General features: G+C 51.3%; 1 protein-coding gene and 3 non-coding genes across 4 annotated transcripts; all 4 read left to right on the forward strand.

Annotated features, from left to right (window-relative positions):
- Positions 1 to 442: 442 nt before the first annotated feature.
- On the forward strand, positions 443 to 6,584 carry LOC142472424 (translocon-associated protein subunit delta-like). Its single transcript, XM_075579515.1, has 6 exons — positions 443 to 490; positions 820 to 927; positions 2,149 to 2,223; positions 3,982 to 4,071; positions 4,168 to 4,233; positions 4,919 to 6,584. Exons 1-6 carry the CDS (start codon positions 443 to 445, stop codon positions 5,021 to 5,023), a joined length of 492 nt encoding a protein of 163 aa, XP_075435630.1. The 3' UTR covers positions 5,024 to 6,584.
- LOC142472463 (small nucleolar RNA SNORA42/SNORA80 family) lies at positions 1,853 to 1,987 on the forward strand. The gene has a single exon (XR_012789712.1). It is a non-coding gene; the product is annotated as a small nucleolar RNA SNORA42/SNORA80 family (small nucleolar RNA).
- Positions 2,360 to 2,495, forward strand: LOC142472465 (small nucleolar RNA SNORA42/SNORA80 family). Its single transcript, XR_012789715.1, has one exon. It is a non-coding gene; the product is annotated as a small nucleolar RNA SNORA42/SNORA80 family (small nucleolar RNA).
- On the forward strand, positions 4,384 to 4,517 carry LOC142472466 (small nucleolar RNA SNORA42/SNORA80 family). Its single transcript, XR_012789716.1, has one exon. It is a non-coding gene; the product is annotated as a small nucleolar RNA SNORA42/SNORA80 family (small nucleolar RNA).
- Positions 6,585 to 11,693: the final 5,109 nt, after the last annotated feature.

Here is an 11,693-nt window from a genome sequence, read left to right on the forward strand (position 1 = left end):
AATCTCACTCCTGTCCCATTTGGGCAGCAAGCGCTAGGCCGCCACATTTGAGCCTGGCAACAGGAATCAGAAATGGGCGAAATAGAAACAAATTAAGTTTATTTTCCAGAGATTGTGAATGTTACCGGTGTAACATTATACCAATGACACGGCGATGTATACTGTACTCATCAGTGAGAGTTGAAACTCTTATTGTCACGTTCTCACCCTAATAATCTGCGTTTCCGCCCCAAGCAAAGATGGCCGCCGGATGCCACCCGGCTGGGTCACGTGGTCCCAGTTCTTGGCAGTGCGTGACGCGCGCCTCTGCGGTCCAGCCAGGCTCCGTCCCCTCACTTCCTGTCCCAGAGTGCTGTGCGGCGGCGCCGCCGCCAGGCTCTGCCCCCTCACTTCCTGTCCCAGAGTGCTGTGCGGTGGCTCTGTCTCAGTCCGGGGGAGGAACATGGCGGGATCGGAGCGCGGTGTGCGGGCTTTGCGGCTGCTGCTGGCGGTGACCGGCTGCACAGGTAAGTCTGAGAGGTCCCCACAGCTTCCTCTCCTGCAATAACAACATGGGGCGCGTGTGTATATATATATTATATATATCTGCTGGGAGTATGTAAAATGGCGGCCATTGTGCATGTGCTGGGATACGTCCTGCTCCTCTGGGTCTCCGTAATATTCTTACCTCATTGAAGTCTTATTACACCAGCTGGCAGAGTGCCGGTCATACATTACTATGGGACACGGTAATGCAGCCCCCACACACTGTCGCGTGGCATAGTCACAGCAGAATCATTTGGGGTGGGGCCTGGCTTTTTGCAAGGCCAAGCCATTTAGCAACACGCTCGGCGTGCCACGTGCTGTGCGGCGTGCCACGTGCTGTGCGTATGGCCATTCTTTACCGTGTGCTGGCGTGCGCGAACGACCGTGCCGTGTGCTTTTCGGGTGTGTATGCTTTCACGCTTTTCGGGTGTGTGTGCTTTCACGCTTTTCGGGTGTGTGTGCTTTCACGCTTTTCGGGTGTGTGTGTGTGCTTTCACGCTTTTCGGGTGTGTGTGTGTGCTTTCACGCTTTTCGGGTGTGTGTGTGTGTGCTTTCACGCTTTTCGGGTGTGCCCTTTCACGCTTTTTGGGGGAGGCGCCTTCACGCCTTTTGGGGGGGGGTGCCTTCACACTTTTCGGGGGGTGTGCCTTCACGCTTTTCGGGGGGTGTGCCTTCACGCTTTTCGGGGGGGGTGCCTTCACGCTTTTCGGGGGGTGTGCCTTCACGCTTTTCCGGGGGTGTGCCTTCACGCTTTTCGGGGGGGTGCCTTCACGCTTTTCGGGGGTGTGTGCCTTCACGCTTTTTCCGGGGGGGTGTGCCTTCACGCTTTTTCGGGGGGGGGGGTGTGCCTTCACGCTTTTCGGGGTGGGGTGTGCCTTCATGCTTTTCGGGGGGGGTGTGCCTTTATGCTTTTTGGGGGTGTGCCTTCACGCTTTTCGGGTGTGTGCCGTCGCGCTTTTCGGGTGTGTATAGAAATTGTGAATTATGTATTAAATAATATTTTTTAATAAAAAAAGTTGTAATAAAAATATTTTTTATTTATTTAACTTTGACACACACACACACACACACACACATTAAAGCGCCGGTAGCGTAGTGAAATCATTCATCTTCTTCCTCGTCGGTCCACTCCAAGCTCCCTGTCGTGCGCGCGGCCCTATTATACAATGGCTGACACCTCAGCCAACTAAAACTGCCGCGCGCCCGCACTATAGAACCAGCCTAAGCCATATGTTGCATGTCCGTGTGGCAAGGTATGGGACATACATTGTGAGGTATAATAAGTTGCTGGGTTGTGAGGGGTGCAGGAGGGCCCTGGGTGGGTAAAGCATGGCAATGGATTTATGGTGGGGTCGGTGCGGTGACCCCCTCATAGTGTACCCCGTGCTAGAGCGAGTTGCTGCTCCCAACCATTGGCAGGCCTGTGCCCGTAGGCCTGATCACTGAAGTGGGCAGCACATGCCGTTGCTGCATTATTCAGCTCCCAAGCCGAATGGGTTATTTGCCACACAGCGTAGGCGGTGTGATGTATACGTCCCTCTGTCTGCTTCTGAACCTCTCACAGAATTGCTGTGTCTGATCTGCAGAGAATGCCTCGGCTAATGTCTGTCTGTTCCTCTGCAGAACGTTGCACTTTACGCTGACGTGAACGGGAAGCAGTTCCCTGCAACCAGAGGCCAGGACATCGGGCGCTACCAGGTAACATTCTTCTCTAGGTATTGCTGCAGACGGCTCCCCGAGTGTCGCCTGACTCATTATCACAGTGCTGGGAAGCAGAGGCCATGTGCTAAATAATCACTGCATGAGTGCAAAGCCGTTTGTCAGGGTATTGGGTGCATGGCAATGGATTTATGGTGGAGTCGGTGAGGTGACCCCTCTCTTAGTGTACCCCATGCTACAGCAAGTTGCTACTCCGAACCATTGGCAGGTCTGTGCCCGTAGGCCTGATCACTGAAGTGGGTGGCACAGGAGCCATGCAGAGTATGGGTTACATGGCTCCTATTATTGGGTTCTCAGTGCTAACGCAGCAAAGGATTCTGTACGTTACCGGCATAACCGGACTCTGAGTAACTGTGCCAAAAGGTGTTACATGTGGTGCTTCTCACTATGTAAGAAATTGGCACGGGGTCCTCCGAATGAGAACAAAATAGAATTTGTCAAGTGCATATATAAAGAGTACATATAGTGAGGAGTGTAATTCCAAATAGGACGTGCAGTGCACGGGGACAATGGTGCACAACTACTTTTATATCAAGCGGATACTAATTGCTGCTCAAACCCTTCTAAGGCTGCGTCCTGCGCTGACCAGTGCTGAGGCGCGCTGACGCTTCTCAGTGAGCCCCTGGAGCTGCAATGAGAGCGGCTTTAGCAGGGGCTTGCGCACGCTTCCGCAAGCGTGCGAAAGCGTAGGTCTTTTTCAAAAGATAGATTTTCGCGCTCACGGGAGCGCAGGGCCGGTCATGTGAGAGGCTCGCCCAATGCGAACCAGCTCCGTGACGTCACAGCCCCCCCCCCCCCCCACCCCCCCGACACGTTATCAGACAGCGCACGGACCAAGGCCAGGGAAAGCACTCGCTTTCCCTCAGCCTCCGCACGGCTGCAGTCCTATGGACTCAGCCTAAGAATTGTTCCATCAATTCTGGACGACGAGAGAACGTTGGAAGATCTGGGGAGCGCAAACTGATAACCAAAATAATAATAATGCTAATATCACCGGATTATAAGAATATTTCATTAGACATATTGCACTATATTTTGTCCTATGTTTTCGGTTATCACGTTGCGCTCCCCTGATCGGGGTAACCGTGCAGCGGCCTCCCGGTGGTGTCTCGCTGCAGTACTGGTGGGATGCTGGAGTGGAGACGTTTGGGTTACCTGCACCCCTGGATATTAAAGGGGGGAGTTTTTTTTACATAGAGGGGAAGCAGGAGGTCTAAACCATGTTAATCTCCGCTCACAGGACCCCTCTGTTTACTGAGATGCACAATTTCTAATGTGGGGCTGTCACAACAAATGGTTGTTAACATTTCCCACGTTACGAGGGCCCAAAAAAATAATAAATCGTTGCAGCTTCCTGTTGGCCGTGTGGCGCAGCAGATTTAAACTTGAATGAAAAACAGGCAGCCCAGACTTCTGCGCCAGAGACCCCCATCTTCTTATACATGTAATAAAAAAAGGGGTGAGACAGGAAACAATCACACCTCATTGTATCAAGTTACTCTAGTACTCCCCCCCCCCCCCCCCCCCCCCCGTGCAGCATCCTTAAATTACCTGGCGCATATTATAAAATAAATCCAATCGGTTTGTGTGTATCTAAGGGGATATAACATGAACCAGATATAGGAAACTACAGTAAGAAGGAGCAAGGGAGTGTTTTTTTGGTGATGTCGCTATATAGTCACTGGGGAGTCTGCTGCCTCTGTCCCACACTGACTGATGGCTCATATCGTGTTACAGGTTTCCTGGAGTGTTGAACACAAGAACGCACGATCTGGGACCTATGAGGTGAAGTTCTTTGACGAGGAGTCTTACAGCGTCCTGAGGAAGGTGAGCAGATTATACGGGGGTCGGACACAGCGGGTACAGTGATTACATCATTATCACCTGACGAATGTGATATGAAATGTAATCGCTCTTTCTCAGGCCCAGAGGAACAACGAGGATCTCTCTGCTATCAAACCTCTCTTCACGGTCAATGTTGATCACAGGGTGAGCTTCCCTTAACTTTGCTAGTGCAGCCACCTCGGGATGGGATAGAGCAGGACTGAGATACGGAGTACAGAATACCCTCTCAGTTATCCTAAAAGGCTATGGGGCAGGTTTTAGGGGGAGGGTTATACAAAGTTACCGAAGGGGAAAGCATGGCAATGGATTTATGTTTGGGTCTTCCCATGGCCCCCTCATAGTGTACTCCATGCTAGAGTGAGACCCGGCTCCGAACCATTGACAGGTCTGTGCCCATAGGCCCGATCACTGACGTGGGCCACACATTCTCCTGCCCTGTAACGGGGAGCATCTGTGGGACCTAAGGCCACGCTTATAGTGCTGACGTGGGCCACACATTCTCCTGCCCTGTAACGGGGAGCATCTGTGGGACCTAAGGCCACACCGCTCATAATTTCCCAATCTGCGGGAGTAGGTCGGATCATACTATCTCATTCTGCAGGGGGGGGTCACACTATCCCATTCTGCAGGGGTGGGTCGGATCATACTACCTCATTCTGCGGGGGTCATAATGTCCCATTCAGCGGGGGGGGGGGGGTTGGATTTCATCGCTCTCCAGAATAGTTGCAGCACATGTAAGGATTTGTGGGTTACTTATACATGCGCAAAGTGAGCCATTTGTAGGAAGACAACACGATTGTTTACATTGTTTCTCCCTCTTGTTCTTTAGGGGGCCTGGAATGGACCTTGGGTCTCCACAGAAGTTCAGGCCGCGTTGATAGGAATCCTGGTATATTACACGGCGTACAGTGCGAAGAGCAGTATCCAGGCTTGAAGATGCACACGCGGGGAGGGAGGGGGACGCAGGCTGGGGGAGGGGATGACTTGTCTTGGTGTAAATAAAGTATCGTAAATATACATAAAGCTGCGAGTATACAGGTGCGTGCGCATTGCTGTGCTTCTGTGATGTCACAGAGCGACGTGCACAAGCACATTCTTCTGCAGGGGAGACAAGGCTAACATCTGTTCTTTGATTGAACGGCTGCGTCACGTGACACGGCCATCACAACCATAAAACAATTCTGTCTCCCGCATCGCAGTAGATGGCGACGTGACAGGCGCGGTTGGTACAAGCGCTTTGCGGGGATGCATACTATTTGTTTTGGTCCGGGCAACGCTGCGCATGTTTTTGGCATAATCATGGCCTGAGATGTACTGCAGCTGTATATAATGCAACACGGTCACAATGAATTCCTGCACCAAGGGGCTTGCAATCTACTGTCACCTGTGTAGGCCAAGGTCGTGTTAGAAGGTTGTGCATGCTCGTCTACATTATACAGACAGAACAAAACGTGCAATCTGTACAGCACGCTGTCTTCGCATCCTCTAGAAAAAATTGTGCCAAATCTGTTACCTTTTAATTCAAGAGGTAGGCAAACGTCCAAAACCCTGCCGTTTCAGTCCTGCATGGCCTTTCACACAACTATTTGAGTGTTTTTCACCCTGCTTTGATGTTGTGTTACGTATGGAGTGTGGCCACACTGGGATATATGCACCTCTGAGAACCTGAAATGAAAAAAAAAAAATCAGACAAGCACGGCTTGTATAAGAAAAATGTATCACAATAGTAAAAAAAAGGTAATAACATGCTCGCACGTGAGAGACGGGCGCGGGCGCAAGGATCATGGCGTGTAGGAATCCCTCAGCTGGGGTCTGCATGGCCATGACGTCACTTCTGGGATTCAGGGCAGGGCGCTGCCACGGAAGGAACCGCCGTGCACACCCCCAGATGAGGGATTTCCGTGATCCTTGCGCCCGCGCCACTACTCGCCCGCCGGTGTTTTCTCACGTGTGAGTGAGTGTTATTACCTTTTACTCTTGTAATACATTTTTCTTATACAAGCTGCTTGTCCTGGTTTTTTCTTTTCTAAGGTTCTCCCCCCTCCAGGGGAACGCTGGACACGACTTCTTCCCCCAGGCCCTTACAGACTGAGCATGCTGTTTGTATTCCATACCCATCCAGAGATCGGTTACTTTGTGTATACCTCCGGGAACCTGTCCTAAATCTTCTAAACGGATGTTATCTGTGAATATATTCTATTGTGCCTGTATCCATCTATACATAAATGGAATATTCATGCGCGTTTCTTTTCCAGTCCTGTTTATAGTGTCACTTGCACCAATGTCAAAATGGACATAGAGAATATAAAACGGTGACGGGTTTTCACATAAATCCTTTATGTATTTGGTATCGCACATCGATATCCTCTGAGGGTGATACGTCACCGGCAGGCAGAAAGAAGTGTCAGCTCCTGGGACTTCTTTTCCCAGGGAGGGTCTCTCCGTCTGGGAGGGTTTCGCTTAAATACTGGATTACATTAAAATACTAAACTGAAGCCTCTTCTCTTATTTGTATCGGGAGAATTCATTAAGTTATAGGTCACCTTATCCTTTCCATTGAGTTGAATGGGAGTGGGTGTGATGTATATGATGTGATAACAGATCATAATATAGGATGTAATGCCCGACCTCCAGTCAGCACAGTAAGAAGTACAGTAATGCCCAACCTCCAATCAGCACAGTGAGAAGTGCAGTAATGCCCAAGCTCCTCCAATCAGCACAGTAAGAAGTGCAGTAATGCCCAACCTCCTCCAATCAGCACAGTGAGAAGTGCAGTAATGCCCAACCTCCAATCAGCACAGTGAGAAGTGCAGTAATGTCCAACCTCCTCCAATCAGCACAGTAAGAAGTGCAGTAATGCCCGACCTCCTCCAGTCAGCACAGTAAGAAGTGCAGTATTGCCCAGCCTCCTCCAATCAGCACAGTAAGAAGTGCAGTAATGCCCAACCTCCTCCAATCAGCACAGTAAGAAGTGCAGTAATGCCCTGCCTCCTCCAGTCAGCATAGTAAGAAGTGCAGTAATGCCCAGCCTCCTCCAGTCAGCACAGTAAGAAGTGCAGTAATGCCCAGCCTCCTCCAATCAGCACAGTAAGAAGTGCAGTAATGCCCAGCCTCCTCCAATCAGCACAGTAAGAAGTGCAGTAATGCCCAACCTCCTCCAATCAGCACAGTAAGAAGTGCAGTAATGCACAGCCTCCTCCAGTCAGCACAGTAAGAAGTGCAGTAATGCCCAACCTCCTCCAGTCAGCACAGTAAGAAGTGCAGTAATGCCCAACCTCCTCCAGTCAGCACAGTAAGAAGCGCAGTAATGCACAGGGAGTGAGTCAGTAACTCGTTCATGTGAAGGGAAGCGGATACATCGTCACCTGTGTTAACAGCTCATTGTAGTGAATCTGGGACACAGAGACCCATATGAGCTAATTGATATAATTAATTCACAGACATGTTACATCACCACTAATTATCCCCATACTACACCTGGGCTGCATCCTGATTGGTGGAATGCTTGATTCCTATTGGCTGAAAGAGACCAGATGACCCACAGGTGAGGGTGGTGCTGGGTATAAAAGGCTATCTTGCTGCAGCAGAGATCAGTCCTGTGCTGATGTGTAAGTTCTCTGGCGGTTGGGGGGGGAGGTTGTGGTGGTTTCTCAGGTCCCTCCTGTAATAACTGGAGGAAGCAGCATCATACTGGGAGAGGACCTGTAACAGACTGGAGGAAGCAGCATGATGCTGGGAGAGGACCTGTAACAGACTGGAGGAAGCAGCATGATACTGGGAGAGGACCTGTAACAGACTGGAGGAAGCAGCATCATACTGGGAGAGGACCTGTAACAGGCTGGAGGAAGCAGTATGATACTGGGAGAGGACCTGTAACAGACTGGAGGAAGCAGCATGATGCTGGGAGAGGACCTGTAACAGACTGGAGGAAGCAGCATGATACTGGGAGAGGACCTGTAACAGACTGGAGGAAGCAGCATCATACTGGGAGAGGACCTGTAACAGGCTGGAGGAAGCAGTATGATACTGGGAGAGGACCTGTAACAGACTGGAGGAAGCAGCATCATACTGGGAGAGGACCTGTAACAGGCTGGAGGAAGCAGCATCATACTGGGAGAGGACCTGTAACAGGCTGGAGGAAGCAGCATCATACTGGGAGAGGACCTGTAACAGACTGGAGGAAGCAGCATGATACTGGGAGAGGACCTGTAACAGGCTGGAAGAAGCGGTATGATACTGGGAGAGGACCTGTAACAGACTGGAGGAAGCAGCATCATACTGGGAGAGGACCTGTAACAGGCTGGAGGAAGCAGCATCATACTGGGAGAGGACCTGTAACAGGCTGGAGGAAGCAGCATGATACTGGGAGAGGACCTGTAACAGACTGGAGGAAGCAGCATGATACTGGGAGAGGACCTGTAACAGGCTGGAAGAAGCGGTATGATACTGGGAGAGGACCTGTAACAGACTGGAAGAAGCGGTATGATACTGGGAGAGGACCTGTAACAGACTGGAAGAAGCGGTATGATACTGGGAGAGGACATTGTGTCCCTGCTGTGCCCTGGTGAGTCTGTGTTACTATGTGATATACACCTGTTCCCGTGTTGTGGGCCTTCACGCCTCCGCACACCGGCTATCAGGGGCTCCCACCTGCTGTATAATAACCGCGGTGCGTGGGCAGCGTGCGCCGGCCTGGTGTTCTCTGGTTCCTGTACAGTTACAGGTAACGGGATGTCCGTGTGCTGGGGACACAAACGTATTGGAATGGGTAACCCTACTGCCAAGGTGCTGCCTCTTGGTAATTAGGGCAGTGGTGTTGCACACTCACCTTTAGTACTAGTTTTACTTTCATACAGGATTGGAACCTGAGGCCTCCAGGGCTGAGCTGCAATATCTAGTTCTGGTTCTCTAGGTCCGGGTGACGTTACTCGTATTCCTCCCTGTTCTATTAAAGGGGATTTAAATCACCATCCAATAAGAAAGTTCCAGATTTCTACTGGCCTGAGACTTGGCAGCCATTTTGTTTGCCCTGAGGGAAATTTAAACCCAGTAAGTATCTTGGAAATGTTTAGTCACATGCTGGGGGTTTAGCTTGCTCGAGGTTTGGTTACTCATTAGCTATCTTCAGTAGGTAATAAAACCTGAAACCTTTAACGCGTTAATCCCATAAATAGAATGCATGTGTGGGTTTTAGGACCCTGGGGCTGCTAGTGATGAGCCAGCTACAGCTCTGACCTGTTCAGATCTTAATGAGTGGGTCCTTCTAATATGTACATGGATAGTGCTGGTCTCGTCTACATGGCCAGTTTACTGATTAAATCCCCATGCCCGCACAGAGCGGGTCACAGCACACTATGAGGGTGAGTGGAAGACTCCCATTCAGTCACAGCAGTGGGCACAGAACTGTCATTGGTGTCTGACTCCCTTTATTCCAATGTCCTTGATCTAGAACCCCCAAATCTCAGTCGGTTGTGCTCATGTTTGGCAAAGCCACATAAATTAGGTAATTATTTCTCATTAATGCTGCATATAGTAAAACAGAAAGCAAAAAGTCATACAAGTCCTGCTGCATTAAGCCGGCTGGGGATGGGCCTTCTGGGCCGGTTCTGTGTTCTGCCGTCTCCCCAGCTCGTCATGTGACGAGCGAATATTCTGTAGTATTTGTGCTGACCTCAGGTGGGAGAGGGACTCGTTACCACTAACTGCACGTTGCAAAACCTCTGCCAGAGCCTGAGGGGCCTGCGACACACTGCTCCCCATTCAGTGGATCTTAGACCCCTTCCTATTACCAATGAGTCTATATTTTGCAGGTCTTCAGGGAAGAGCTTTACTCTTTGGGGTAAAAGGGTTATAGTCCCCTGCACAGTACCACTGCTTTCTTGCACGATAACCTGGGGTTATTAAAGTTATTATTCTGCATAAAAATACCTGAGCAGTTTGGGTCAGGCATACAGAGGAATAGAGATTAACAGTAATTAGCAGGGAACATTTAATAAAGCCCGTTTCCCCTCAGGAACATTAGTGTGAGATGAATGTGCAATGAGTGGGACCGCACCCCCGGCTTCCCTGCAGCGAGGGGCCTTGGGGTGCCGGCTGTGGGACAGCACCCCCGGATTCCCTGCAGCGAGGGACCTTGGGGTGCCGGCTGTGGGACAGCACCCCCGGATTCCCTGCAGCGAGGGGCCTCGGGGAGCCGGCTGTGGGACCGCACCCCCGGATTCCCTGCAGCGAGGGGCCTCGGGGAGCCGGCTGTGGGACCGCACCCCCGGATTCCCTGCAGCGAGGGGCCTCGGGGAGCCGGCTGTGGGACCGCACCCCCGGATTCCCTGCAGCGAGGGGCCTCGGGGTGCCAACTGTGGGACCGCACCCCCGGATTCCCTGCAGCGAGGGGCCTCGGGGTGCCGGCTGTGGGACCGCACCCCCGGATTCCCTTCAGCGAGGGGCCTCAGGGTGCCGGCTGTGGGACCGCACCCCCGGATTCCCTGCAGCGAGGGGCCTCGGGGTGCCGGCTGTGGGACCGCACCCCCGGATTCCCTTCAGCGAGGGGCCTCAGGGTGCCGGCTGTGGGACCGCACCCCCGGATTTCCTGCAGCGAGGGACCTAGGGGTGCCGGCTGGGGGACAGCACCCCCGGATTCCCTGCAGCGAGGGGCCTCAGGGTGCTGCCTGTGGGACCGCACCCCCGGATTCCCTGCAGGTAAGGAGATGACTGGGTGCTCCCCCCCTATAGGGGCAAAGTGAATGCACATAGCGGCTTATTCACCTCTCCCAGAAGCAGCTATGTTTAATGCGCATATTTATCATAGTGACAAACTCGCCCTGTTTATGAGGGAACCTTTCTTCTGCGTCTCCCCGATATTTCCCGCACCCCAATGCAAGTCAAGGGAAGTTTTAGAAACCTCCTGCATTTTAACCCCAGATCTCCGTGGAAGAGGCTTTCATATGTTGGCCAGTATGGTAATCTCCGGTTTCCCAGGTCGTAGCAGGTCGCAAATTGGACCATAGGGTGTCCCAGTTCCGGCATTGAGAACTGGGAAGTTTGGACCTGCTGGACCCAAAGGAACCGGATATTTTAATATGTTCATGTTTTATCCAACATAATGTATTTCAAGGTATGGGTAAAACCCAGAGGAAATTCCTTTGCATACCAGGGTAGCATATGGCCAGAACGGCGACCCAATGTCTAGGACCTGAGTATGTTTCAAAGGATTTTGCCACCTCCACTGTTTGCATGAGGGTGGAGACTACTCAAACCAGAGCAGTCTTCAAGTGTTCCATTTCACACCTCACAACAAAGGATTTCCTGCCAGGTATTCCGTTGGTAGACTGGCTGGCATTCCTGATATAGAGGAGGGGTTATAGAAATGGGACCCCAGAGCTCTACTGCGCATATACCAACTAGCCGGGTGGGCATGTGTCAAAAAGTGTTCCCACGTTAACGAGTGGCTAGAGATAATTGAAAACCAATCCACGGTACTCAATGTTAAGGATAGGGCACAAAAGGTTTATAAACTGATGTCCACCCTTTATCCTTTGTCTTCAATTTATCATCTGAATGCTACCTGATTGCGAGAGAATTGCTATACTTCATACTTCTCATTCCCC

Source organism: Ascaphus truei, chromosome 21 (assembly GCF_040206685.1).
Source record: "Ascaphus truei isolate aAscTru1 chromosome 21, aAscTru1.hap1, whole genome shotgun sequence".
NCBI lineage: Eukaryota > Metazoa > Chordata > Amphibia > Anura > Ascaphidae > Ascaphus > Ascaphus truei.